At 38.9% G+C, this 11,938-nt stretch overlaps 1 protein-coding gene across 1 annotated transcript in view; it reads right to left on the bottom strand.

Moving 5' to 3' along the window:
* Positions 1-10,896, bottom strand: part of TUBGCP6 (tubulin gamma complex associated protein 6) — a 21,287-nt gene extending 10,391 nt beyond the window's left edge. Inside the window, exons 1-12 of the mRNA XM_026053814.1 lie at positions 10,150-10,896; positions 8,796-8,959; positions 7,360-7,570; positions 6,694-6,867; positions 5,452-5,573; positions 5,068-5,143; positions 4,116-4,225; positions 2,203-2,294; positions 1,958-2,097; positions 979-1,128; positions 289-370; positions 111-199 (exon numbers count right to left, since the gene is read on the bottom strand). Coding sequence (XP_025909599.1) covers positions 111-199; positions 289-370; positions 979-1,128; positions 1,958-2,097; positions 2,203-2,294; positions 4,116-4,225; positions 5,068-5,143; positions 5,452-5,573; positions 6,694-6,867; positions 7,360-7,570; positions 8,796-8,959; positions 10,150-10,896 — 2,157 coding nt within the window. The remainder of the gene's footprint in view (positions 1-110; positions 200-288; positions 371-978; positions 1,129-1,957; positions 2,098-2,202; positions 2,295-4,115; positions 4,226-5,067; positions 5,144-5,451; positions 5,574-6,693; positions 6,868-7,359; positions 7,571-8,795; positions 8,960-10,149) is intronic.
* Between the last annotated feature and the right edge of the window lie 1,042 nt (positions 10,897-11,938).

Here is an 11,938-nt window from a genome sequence, read left to right as displayed (position 1 = left end):
GGGAAAGGAGGAGTAAGGGGAAAGGAGGAGTAAGGGGAAAGGAGGAGTAAGGGGAAAGGAGGAGTAAGGGGAAAGGAGGAGTAAGGGGAAAGGAGTAAAGACAGAAATACCTCTTGGTCTTTTGCAAACTGCTCTTTCAGCTTCTGGAACTGCTCCCGTTTCTTTGCATCCAAAGCCATTCGCTCTGATATTTGTCGATCTGTATTACAATAAAGATACCACCATTTCATATTAACAAATAAACAAAAACAAAACCACACACACACACAAAGCTTCATCACAACTTACCATTAATGGCTTTTAGCACTTTGCTGGCAGTTTCTCGAGCATGAACAATTAATTCTTGTTTGGCTATTTCCATGCGTAAATCCTATAAAACAAGTTTTTCTACTGGCAATTTTGCTCGTTTTAGATTTGAAAATACAGTGTTGCAAGGGCAGGTGCACACTTTGAAATGGTTATTAATCTACAGTCACTCTATGTGTAGAAATAAGGCAGCAATTAAATGGAAAGTGCTTATTTTATTAGTTAAATAAATATTAAGAGTTTATTAATATCCCAGACAATACACTGAACCAAGCCAGACTGGTTTATACACCAGATTGATGGCATCTGACAGATGTACATCTGTTTATCCTAAAAGTGTTCAGACAAAACAATTTGCCAATAAGGAGAGGTTACTCATTAACTTGTTGTATTTCCCAAATTATAATCGAATATTTTCAAAGCTTTTTCGATGACAGTCCAAAATTCACAAAAAATATGAAAATGCCAAGAAAAGACAGTGTGCCATCTATTTTTTAAAAACTATATTAAAAGCTTATTTGCTAAGATAGCAGTGCAAAATGCAACTGAGCAACATGTAAGGTTTTGACCATGAACACAAATTCTTTCAAAGCCACAATAAATGTGAAAAATTTGGGATTTCTTACATACTAGCAATAATATTTTTATCCTTTTGTTCTCTTCTTTATTTACCTTCTCTTCCTTGCTTATTGAACTGTATCGGGCAATTCTTTCCATTCGACCTACATACACTGCACAATCTCTCTCTATTTCTTTCAGCTCCTCCAGGGAAAAAATAACTGAAATCCGTGGAACGGGAATGTCTGACCAACATATATAGTGCTGAAAAATAATTAGAAAGTTCCATTTAAATACATTTTTAATTGTAAAGTGTTAAAATATGTTTTCCAGAAGATACTCTCTTAGTGAACATTTATTAGGGTACTATGGGCACATGCGAACCATGGAGTGAGAACATTTAGAGGAGCAGTCATTGGGAGAAATAGCAGGGGGGACACCCCATGTGAGACACTGGAGTCCTGCCCAGAGGGGATGTTCAACTCTAACAAGAATGGGCAGCTCAGACCTTACAAAGAAACAGAATTCAAGTCGCTCGGCAAAGAGTGTCCACAGACAGAGCAACCTCTGTGGTTGCTTCACTGTTGGAGACACTTAGAGGGGAGATATTAATCAATTTAACGTGTTCTTCTTATCAAAAAGACTGGTTGTACAAAATAGGAATTAAACTACTTAAGGCTTCTCAGAAACAGTGGTAGACAAGAGATGAAATAAAAGAGCTATGCAAAACTGAATTACAATTTGGTAAAAGAGGTGTTCTTAAATATACAAATAACAGTATGAGTTGTGTGAAGAATGGAGGGTAGTTGTTTGGAAGCATAAAACATTCTTGCTTTCAATACAACAGAAAATCAGAAGCCCAGACTGCATATGGGATAATATAAAATTATAATAGCATCAAATTTATAGTTATTCATTGAGGTATAAGTGAGTAGATAATCAGCTCACAAATATCTGAGACTAAATAATTACCATACATGAATCAACATTGTGTTTACGTAACACCACTTATTAATAAAAGATCAAATCTGCTAAAAGCCCAAAGAGTCATGGTTCTCTCAATGCAGCAAGAAAGAGCCAAGCCAACACCTACCCTGGGACAACACAGCTTCAGTAAGTTTATGGTTTTCCCACATATGTACACATCATTGGCAATATGTTTAAGAAAGACAGGGACACAATCTTCTACTTCCTTCGAAATCAAAACGTAGCCATGAGTCCAGTAATGTTTATCTGCACATCAGACAAATGGATAAACATAGAAAATTTTAATTAAAACACCACAGATTGCATAATTCAAAATGTGTCAGATTCAAAATCTGAATGTCTGTGCCATACCTCTGAAACAAAGATAATCCTCATTCACCTGGATCATGAATTCGCCATAAACATCCCTGAAAACACCACTGTATACCCAATCATAGATAAATCTAAAAAAGAAAAATAATAATTTATTATTATAGCACATTGAAAAAAAATCCTCTTTTCAAATTTACTGCAAGTAAATAATGATATTCCTTAAAAGATCAAAGCATATATTAACAAGGTTAATGAGCAATTAAGTGCTACTGAACTAATATTAAAGATATACATGAGACTGTATCTGTGCTTTCTTTCTCAAAAGAAATTCTCTTTATATCACACGTTTCAGTGAAAAGTAAATATTTAAGACCAAAGAGAACTGCCTGAATTAAAACAATCTTCATAACTGGACATCACTAAGTGGATATGAAAGCCTCTGGCAATCTAATCAGACACATCAAAAGAACAGAGAAAGAAAAGCCGGAAGGATTTATTTTCAGGTGAATTAACTAGCAGAAAGAAAGAGGAAAGACTATAAAACAAATATGCGCACACTTTTCCTTCAACTAGAAACATCTCTAATACATATGCAGAAAATGAGAACTACTATTTTAGAGTATTTGTTCATACTTTTTCATTTTTCCCCCTCTGTGATAAAGGGCTTTTGAATTAAATAAATAAATAGAAATTAAACTATAAATTAAAAAAGCTCGGAGCACCTTCAACCTAATACTTCGCTTTCCTTCTAGCTGCAATACTAGCAACCAGCTGCTGGTTTGTTGCACATGCTAAAAAGGAGATGTTAAGCACAGAAACCATAGTTCAACTCTGAGCTTTTAAGCAAAAAGTTAAGACCTTTTTACGTGTTAAAACTTACTTTTCTAGGAACTGCATGAACAAAGCCAGCTTCTGTTAGTTTATGTATTTTAGATTAATGAATGAGCAGGCTAACTTTTTTCTTTAGACAATACCTGCCCTCTTCTACGGCAGCCCGGATTGCTTATGTGACTGATGTCTTGACAGTGACCTGCAACAGACTTAGGTGTCAGGCCCACAAATACTACATACAAGTAAGTGTGTTTTTATATTTTCAGCTCTGTAGTGATGCCTTGACATCCTGTGCTTGCTACTTAAACTACAAGCTGTGCATTGCAGGGCAGGAGCTATCATCAGATATTGTGATCTGCTGGTAAACTGAAGAAAACTGAATTTCTCTAAAGAAGAGTTTAAGCAGAAGGAAGAAAAAAAAAAACAAGGGGGTGACTATAGGAGGAATATTCAATTTAGAACACCTTGACTTTTTTTTTCCTTTTAATAACATTATGTCTAATAAATATCACTGTAAACTGACAATGGTCTACACCTATAATCTCTATATATGCTTATTTAAAAAAAATACTATCTCTTCAGAAGTATACAAATATAACAACTTCTAAATTGAAGAGTGCTGCCTAACAAAATTGTTGCAATACAAGGAAATCCATTTCCTGGCACTACTTAGTTCTCCCTACTTAATGAATAACAGATGTGTTTCACTTCATTTTTGCTTACTGAAAAGCCCATATAGAAGTGGCCAGACAGTGGAAACAACCATGAACTTTCCTGGTTTGTGCAACAGGAGAAAGTTGCCTGTGCCAGGATTTTACTAGAAGTGATGGTATGCAAGAAGAAAGATTAAAGGTTTATTTGAGTCTTCAGATTTCAATGAGAATTTTTAGGGCTAATCTAGTCATATACACATACATAAAGCCTTTATGTTGTTGATGGGTTGATAAAGTAGAGAAAATAAGGAAAGCAGTAAAATAAACGAATTTTTACTAGTGTTTAAGAGACACAGCTTACATTCCTCTGAAAATGCCAAAAAGATAGTTAAATTAGCAGTTACTCACCAGACTACTAACTCAAGACTGTTCTTAAACACAATTACTAAGAGAAGAAAATACACACACCTTGTGTATGGTTCACAGCTGGTTTTTAACAAAGACAGAAGAACTGGGTAATGCTCATTGCTACAGTTGTTGAGAGCCTCTTTGTACAGATACGAAAGCAATTTCACACCCTGAAAGAAATAAAGACTATTCTAATGTTAGACAATAAATTCCACTTTAACACTGGGTTCCTAGAGGGAAAGATTCCTCAACACACATCCTTACATCTGCTTAACTACACAGGGTGGGTAGGATTCCTCTCACTTAAGATATCTGTAGTTAAGATCAGTTTAATCTGAGCTAATTACCCTAAGTTCACTTGCTGGTCACTGGAGAGGAATAAGCGTATTTGGAAGTGGATTGTGGATTCATTTGACTTGCTACAGACATCTCTTTCAGAATGAGATGACAGGCTTTAAAGCCTATTTTGAGTCCTCTGTTTACTTCAGGAATTGCAAATTAAATCACTGGATAAAATTCCCAAGTTTGAAATATTTGGAGAAAGGATCACTGCATTCTAGATGTTGGCCCCACGGGTTATTTAACACCCACTTTGGCCTGAGAGGTAGAAGATGGACTTATCCTTTCTCCAGAACAACCCTTCTAATCAAAATTAAGATTGCTCCCTTTTGTGTAAAAGCACTATTTGTAAATGCTCTGTTTTTTCTGGGTTGTGACTTTAAACACTTTCATATTTGCAAAGGCACATATAGAACCAGAACCCAAAAATCAGTAAGCACCATCCCTTGAAATTGTTCTTTTTCATCTCACACGGCACTTGTAAATTCCAAAGCATTTCAATACTAGCTCAGTGGTATTTTACTTAAGTCAAGCAACATTTATTTCTGGGCTTTTTTCTGTAATAAAGTTGAGATCACCACTTAATTATTTATACAAAATCCTACTTAATTTATTTGAAGCATTTTAATATTCTATCCCAAGATAAGCATAAAAACATGCAATGAATGATCACCGTAGGAAATGAAGCACCAGCTCCGCCACTGATCCCCAGCGTCGTCGTTCCTATGCCACAAAGTTCAGCCAAGTACCTGAAACGTAATAGTATCAAAACAAACGTAGTAACATCTTTCACTCAGAAGTCTCTGAGATCTCAGCAATGTTATTGTTGAGTATCATACACCATATAGTATTTTGAAATATGTATTACATAAGAAATGTAGGTTCACCTAGTTTTTCCTAGACCTTTCTGGAACAAATCTTTCCATGAAAACAGAGGAAAAACTGATGAAAACTGTGTAACAGCATCTGCTTAATACCGTTCCTTTTCACATACATGAAGAAAGAGATTACATTTTTCTTCACTGAACAGCTTAAATATTTAATATGATTTTCTTACCTCAATTGACGACCCAATTTTCTGAAAAGAAATGTGATTGTTAGAAGACTCAGAGTAGGAGGTGTTGACAAAACACAGGCTCGGTAATACTGAAGATACTTTCTCAGCCCACTTGTGAATGCCTAGTATCAATAGAAAATATTGAACAGGTCTTGTGGTTAACGCTGTTAATAGCCTACCTAAGTCTCACATCAATTATATCCCCAGGAAAAAAAAAAAAAAAAAAGACAAAGCCTTTTCCAAAAAGAAAGAAAGAAAGAAAAAAAAGCTGTCTAAAATAAGGGGGAAATACCCTCACCATGCAACTTAAGACATCCAAGTAGGCTTGGAGTCATGCAGCTATCTCCTCTAAACCCTCTCTATATCCAGTGCACACAGACTATATATTCTGGCAGAACATAATAAGGAGTCTTGGTTCAACTGGTTTAGCTTCTTTGCATTGCCATTTCAAGGAGCTATTCACTTTTTAACAGCTGAAACCTGTGCCTTTATCTGCATGTAGTTTTGGTTTTGAAAAAAAAAATCTTTAAACGTCCAACCTTTTATAGCAACACAGAGACTTTCTTTTCTCCTTTTGAAATACATACATAATTTCTGCGAGCATTACCATAAATGAAATATTTCAAAGGAATGCATTTTTGTAGGTGATCTTCACTGAATTCTACGTGAATTCACCTAGTAATACACAATGCACAATACACATAGGGCTCAGTATAATTTGCAGGTGACCGTTAGAGAAAAATTTATGCTTAAGAAGTAACTATGGATGATGAAGAAGTAATTAAAGCTATTGAACATCATGATTCTCTATTCTGTTTCAGCTCTAAAAATAACTTACATATTTTAAAGTATATATTTACGTACACATACTCTGTGCATCACATCATATAAACTATACATTAACACATCATATAAACTATACATTATTGTATTTTAATGTACAAACACATACATCTAAAAAGGGTATTCCTTTACTTTTCAAGAGAAGAACAGGAATAAACAAATCACACCAGGTAATGAAGTGCTTTCATCTTCTTCCAATAACTGCAAGCCCTAGATACACTCAGCTCCAATTTACACAGGGCTTCACTGCAGGGCTTCAGCAAATATAAATACTTATCCTGAAAATACGTTGCAATTCTGCAGAGTGCAAGCATTCCAGCCTACCTGAAATCAGAGTAATCTTCTCTATCTAACATAAACAGGTCACTCAAAATAAGTGATTTAAGAAGGCTGCATTACCTGAAACACAAGCCCCTTGTTGTATGAAGAATCTATGACTGGCTGGAGAGAGAAACGACTCAGCCGCGTGTAGTAGGTCCCGTATTCTGCCACTTCTGAGAGTAGGTTGTGCATCGTCTCTGGGGAGGTTCCAGACACATAAACCCCTTCCTTTATCACAAACGTTTGCACAGCCTAAAATAATAAAGGGAAAAAAATCAATTTCACGGATGCATTAGGATTTAAAATAGCAGATGTTTACATACAAAAATACTAACAGACAAACATGACGAGTACTTCAGGTTTCCTGCTTACTGAGACTCCACAGCCAGGGCAGTAAGTTAAGTATGTTAAATTTTAGCAAAATTTGGGAGTGTCAACGATATTTTCAAACACACAGAATATGATTATCTAAGGCTTTAATGAAAATACTACTGTGAAACTACTTCTATCTTCAAGAATTCTCAAACCAATTTTCCATTAGAGCACTACAAAACACCCATTGCCAACTGCATTACAGTAACAGCACTATTGCCACATATCAATACTACCCTATGGCCACATTCAGTCTTTTAACAGTACCCAAAATAATTGTAAGATCTCAAAAGAACCAAATCTAATTCTTCCAAGGAAACCCCTACAAGCTTAGATGTAAATCAGAACTACACTTTGAAGTGTCTTCCATACCTGATTGAGTGAAAATGTGGCAGATACCACACCAATGAGGACATTCAACACATCCTTAACCAGTTCAGGTTCTTTCATTAGCACAAGCTGTGGAAACTGCAGGGCAGTATTACTGAAGAGCTGCAATTCCCCTTCTCGGAGCTTGTAAAACCTGTCAAAAGCTTCTCTCCCAGCTTCAGTAAGGTAGGGCTCCTCTTTCTTACCAGGTGGGCTGCATCAGAGTAAACACAAAAGAGGATTATATGAAAAGAAGAAAACATAGCTCCTAAAAAAGGCAAGAAGACTTTCCTGATTTTTACACAGTCAGTAATATGCACTGTGCATTAAAAACACTACTAGTATCATGCTGCTTTATTAAAAGAATGTGCATTCAGGCCATAAAACTGTAACCATAATTCAGTACATTGAAGAAACTTGCAGATAATTTGAATATCTGTTCAAAGACTGAAACCTCGATGGAGAGTTACCAAGCTTCTCTGCTGGCTTTCTCTGCTGCAGTTTCACATAAGTAAAAAGAGGGCAATATAAACTATATTTCCAGGGTCATTGTAATATTAATATTTCACTACTTCAAAAATAAGTATGCTCAAAATATCATTATGATTTGTATTAACAACTTTAAGTTCTTCCCAGTGAGGATAACCATTCCCCACAAAGCATATTCCACTGCTTCCAAAAACTATAAATTCTAGCAGCATCCACTGCATTCAAGCTGTCAGACATATGGGCTTTAAATCTGAAAGACTTATAGACTAAATGCATCAACAAATACTGCCTTGTATCATGAACAAAGCTAGACAGAGCTACAGTGGATCTGGAAAATCAGACTGGGGAGACAGAAATGAGCTTCTGAGGCTTGGAACTGAAAAAAAACACCATATAATACTGCAATAGATACATTCCTTGACTACATAAAAACACAGGGGATATAAAGAGCACATTTCTCTGAGTACCACCATCTAGACGTATCTTCTCTTAAATAACCAAAAAGAACTAGAAGTCTAATAATACTATAAAGACACCAGTTAGAGTTCCTGTTTTTGTCACAGACACAGGAAATATGAATACAATATTGGAGTATGGATTTAAATCTTTCAGTACAACTACCATCTTCTTTGGAAACTGAAAACATAAGAAGCCTGACTGATTAAAAAAGCCCATTTCACAGAGGCAGTAAGCCTTAATCCCTTTGCTCTTTCTCTGACGAAGATGATTTTCTAACCTGCTCCTATGAACCAATTAGCTGCAGGCCTAAGAGCTAGTTTGGAGAAGCTGCAGCACCTTTACTTCCTCTCTCGATACAGTATACAGCAGTATCCTGAATTCTGTGTGTTAAATTTGCACATTTCCAAGTTTATCCTGAGGTCTCCTGGAACAGAGACACCCTGACATGCATGCATATATGATGATGATGTATAGCAGCAGCAGACACGTACTATCCAATCCTCTCCCAACACCTCCGCTTGCTGGGTCCATAGGTGAGCACCGCGTCCCACAGGTCTATATCAGGTGTCACACTGGGCTCCGACTGCGAATCCGGAGTCAGGTTGGATGCTGACTGGAACCCCTCATCTTCGGACTGGTCTATGCTTTGAGGAACCTGTCAAAAGAGTTCAGACACACAACCATATATTAATAAGGAAATTCATGCTAATAAATAATAGGTTTTGCTATCATTCGTGACACAGTATTTCAATCTGTTCTTCCCTTTAATATTAAGCTTGTAAGTATTCTTTCATTCGTTAGATCTGCAGGTACCAATGACTATATATAAAACAACCATCAAGTAATACATTTGGTTGGTATTAAAACTGAAACCTATTCCTTCTGCAAACATACCAGCTGACTGAGAATCTCACCTCTGGGCATTCAACAATACACACACTCCAGTAAAATAATACTGCTTAGAATTTCTTTTCAACACATGATTCAGGAACCAGCTCTTCAATTTTTTATACATTTTGTTAACTATGATTAATTCCACTTGTTAAATCTGTTCACATGCAGAAAATCCATAGGTATCTATGTGCTCAGTACCATAACCTCAACTCCTACCCATTTCTACAGGAGTTTTATGTGAAGCAGTCAAATTTAGTCTGCCTTCAGGCTTCTATTAAGATATCAAATAACAGTAATTACCAAAACAATACATACGTTAATGGAAAGAACAAAACAGAGATTAAAAGTAAAGAAACATAAAAGAATCTTCCCTGAAAAGAGGAAAAAAAAAATCTGTTTATCTAAAATGAGAACACAATGTAGCAAATATAGCAAAAAAATGGATAGTAAAAGAAAAAAAAGATGCAGTAGAAACTGTACACCTTGGAAGTACCTAAGGGCAGTGGGAAATATAAGGATCATTGAAAAATAACAACTGAAACAACTGGTTAAAGCCACAGTAAGCTGAGGAAACACAAGGGAGGCAGTGTAATATGCATAGCAGAACACACAGACAGGAACGCTTATGCAATCAGAGTAAGGATGCAAAGATGCCCAAAGCATAAAGCAGGCAAGAATGTAAGCAAAGGGAGGCATGAGCAGACAGAGCTGACTGGCAGGATGACATCTTTAGCCCATTGCTAGATGTGACACCAAGATTTTTTGTCAGCTCTATACCTGGAAAGCCTATCTGGCTGTCAGCAAAACCCACAATGCAAAAATTCAAGCACTGCCATGTTTCCATCACATTCATGCACAAAAAAAAAAGAGAACATATATTCCAAAAGAGTTTGAAAAGGGACACATTGGAAGCACGTGTTGACTCGGAGTCGAAACCAAACACTATCCTACTTTAATTGCCAGTCCGGACAGATCGGCGCTGTCGGGCACGGGCGGCAGATCCAGCTTGATGTCCATGTCGTAGGTGCGGCTGTGCACCAGCGCCCCGAAGAGCGACACCCGCGTCTCCTTCTCGAACCTGTCGCCGGCAGGAGAGCCCTGCGAGAAGAGCCCCATGGCCGAGAGGCCGGTGCCGGGCGCCGCCTCCATGATCCGCAGCGTCTTCTGGATCGTGTCGCTCAACTGACACTCCTCGCTCGTGATGAGGGACTGGATGTCGGCCTCGAACACGCTCACGTCGTAATAATCGTAACCCTGGTACTTGACGTTCCTCCCAACGTATTTGTTGTTTAGGAAATAGTCCTTCTTTTGCGGCACGAGCTGCGGGGGGCCTGTTCCGGCGAGCTGCACCAGGAGATCCAGGACGGAGCTGACCTCGGTGAAGGGCAGGGAATCGGCCGCCTCCAGCTCCTCCACGAGGCTCTCCAGCCGCTCGGCCTGGGCCCCCAGGCCGCCCACCCTCAGGTTGAAGGACAGCATCAAAATCTTGTTCTTGACGGGGAGCCGGGCAGCGCTGGCGTGCAGCCTGCGCGCCTCGTCTCGGAAGAGGTCCATGAAGAGGGCGTCGTAGGCGACGCGCCTCAGGTGCCGCCGGGCGCTCCTCTTGCAGAGCCGCCGCCGGCCCAGCTGCGCCTTCCAGGGCAGCRCGGCCAGCTGCGCCTCGCACAGCTCGCCGAACAGCTGCGTGATGCTCTCCATGTCCCCCGCGCTGCTGCCGCACGCCCCAAGACCTGGAAAACAGCAGGGAGAAAAAAAAAAAAAGAGGAGAAAACTTGTGGCCGCCCGTGCGTGGGCGAGCTCGGCACCCGCCCGCGGGGCTCAGCCGCGCTCCCAGCGCGCCGGCACCTCCCGGCCCCGGGGGCTCCGCGGCCGCCCGCGCTCCTCGCCTCGCCCCGGCGCGGCTCCCAGCGCCCCGCGTCGCCTCGCGCCGCGTCACGGCGACGAGACGGGAGGCGGCCCGGTTCCCGCTCCCGTTCCCGCCCCCGGCGCCGCCGCCCCGCCCCGCGCCGCCCGCCATCTTGTCCCCGCCCTGAACGGGGAGCTGCGCGGCGCGGCCAGCTGCAGTGCGAGATGTCTAAGATATATCTATATGTTTAATACTTATATAAAACTATATATAATATAGTTTTATATAATACATATAACATACATATAATAATATAAAACCATACTAATATATAGTATGTTAACAATAGCAAAAATATAGTGTTATGTAAGTGTTATACATATAAAAACAGCTACTTGCAGTGTAGCTGAGCGCCGCATGCAGATATATATATACACACTATATAGTATTATAAAATCTCGGTAGTGTATTATATAATAAACATGCTATTGCCATGAAGACACTAACCACGTTTATTGTACCTGCTGCAGCTGATGGAAAATAAATAAAACTAATAAATAATAATAATAATAATAAAAACTGCAGAAAAATATTTGCTACAACTTTTACTCTCTTTGGGGATAGATTTCAAAATAGAAGCCATTTCCCAGCCACCACCAACTGAAAGTTAGTGTGAACCAGAAGAGTAGCATTTGGCACAGATATGAAAAAAAGGCAACATGAGAAATGACTGAAGTATTCAAATAAACACTATAAAACATATTTTGAATACAGCAATAGTATTAATTACAGCATTCAAACTATGATCCCACTGCCACCACTCGCAGTTGTGGAAAACCCATGGAAATGTGCTTAACCAATTTTTAAGTCACAGAAGTGTCCTTCAAAACGAGC

The sequence above is a fragment of the Nothoprocta perdicaria genome, unplaced genomic scaffold (assembly GCF_003342845.1).
Source record: "Nothoprocta perdicaria isolate Ctin4 unplaced genomic scaffold, notPer1 scaffold_119, whole genome shotgun sequence".
Lineage (NCBI taxonomy): Eukaryota > Metazoa > Chordata > Aves > Tinamiformes > Tinamidae > Nothoprocta > Nothoprocta perdicaria.
Note: the sequence above shows the minus strand (reverse complement) of the source record. Positions and strands in the feature narration are given on the sequence as shown.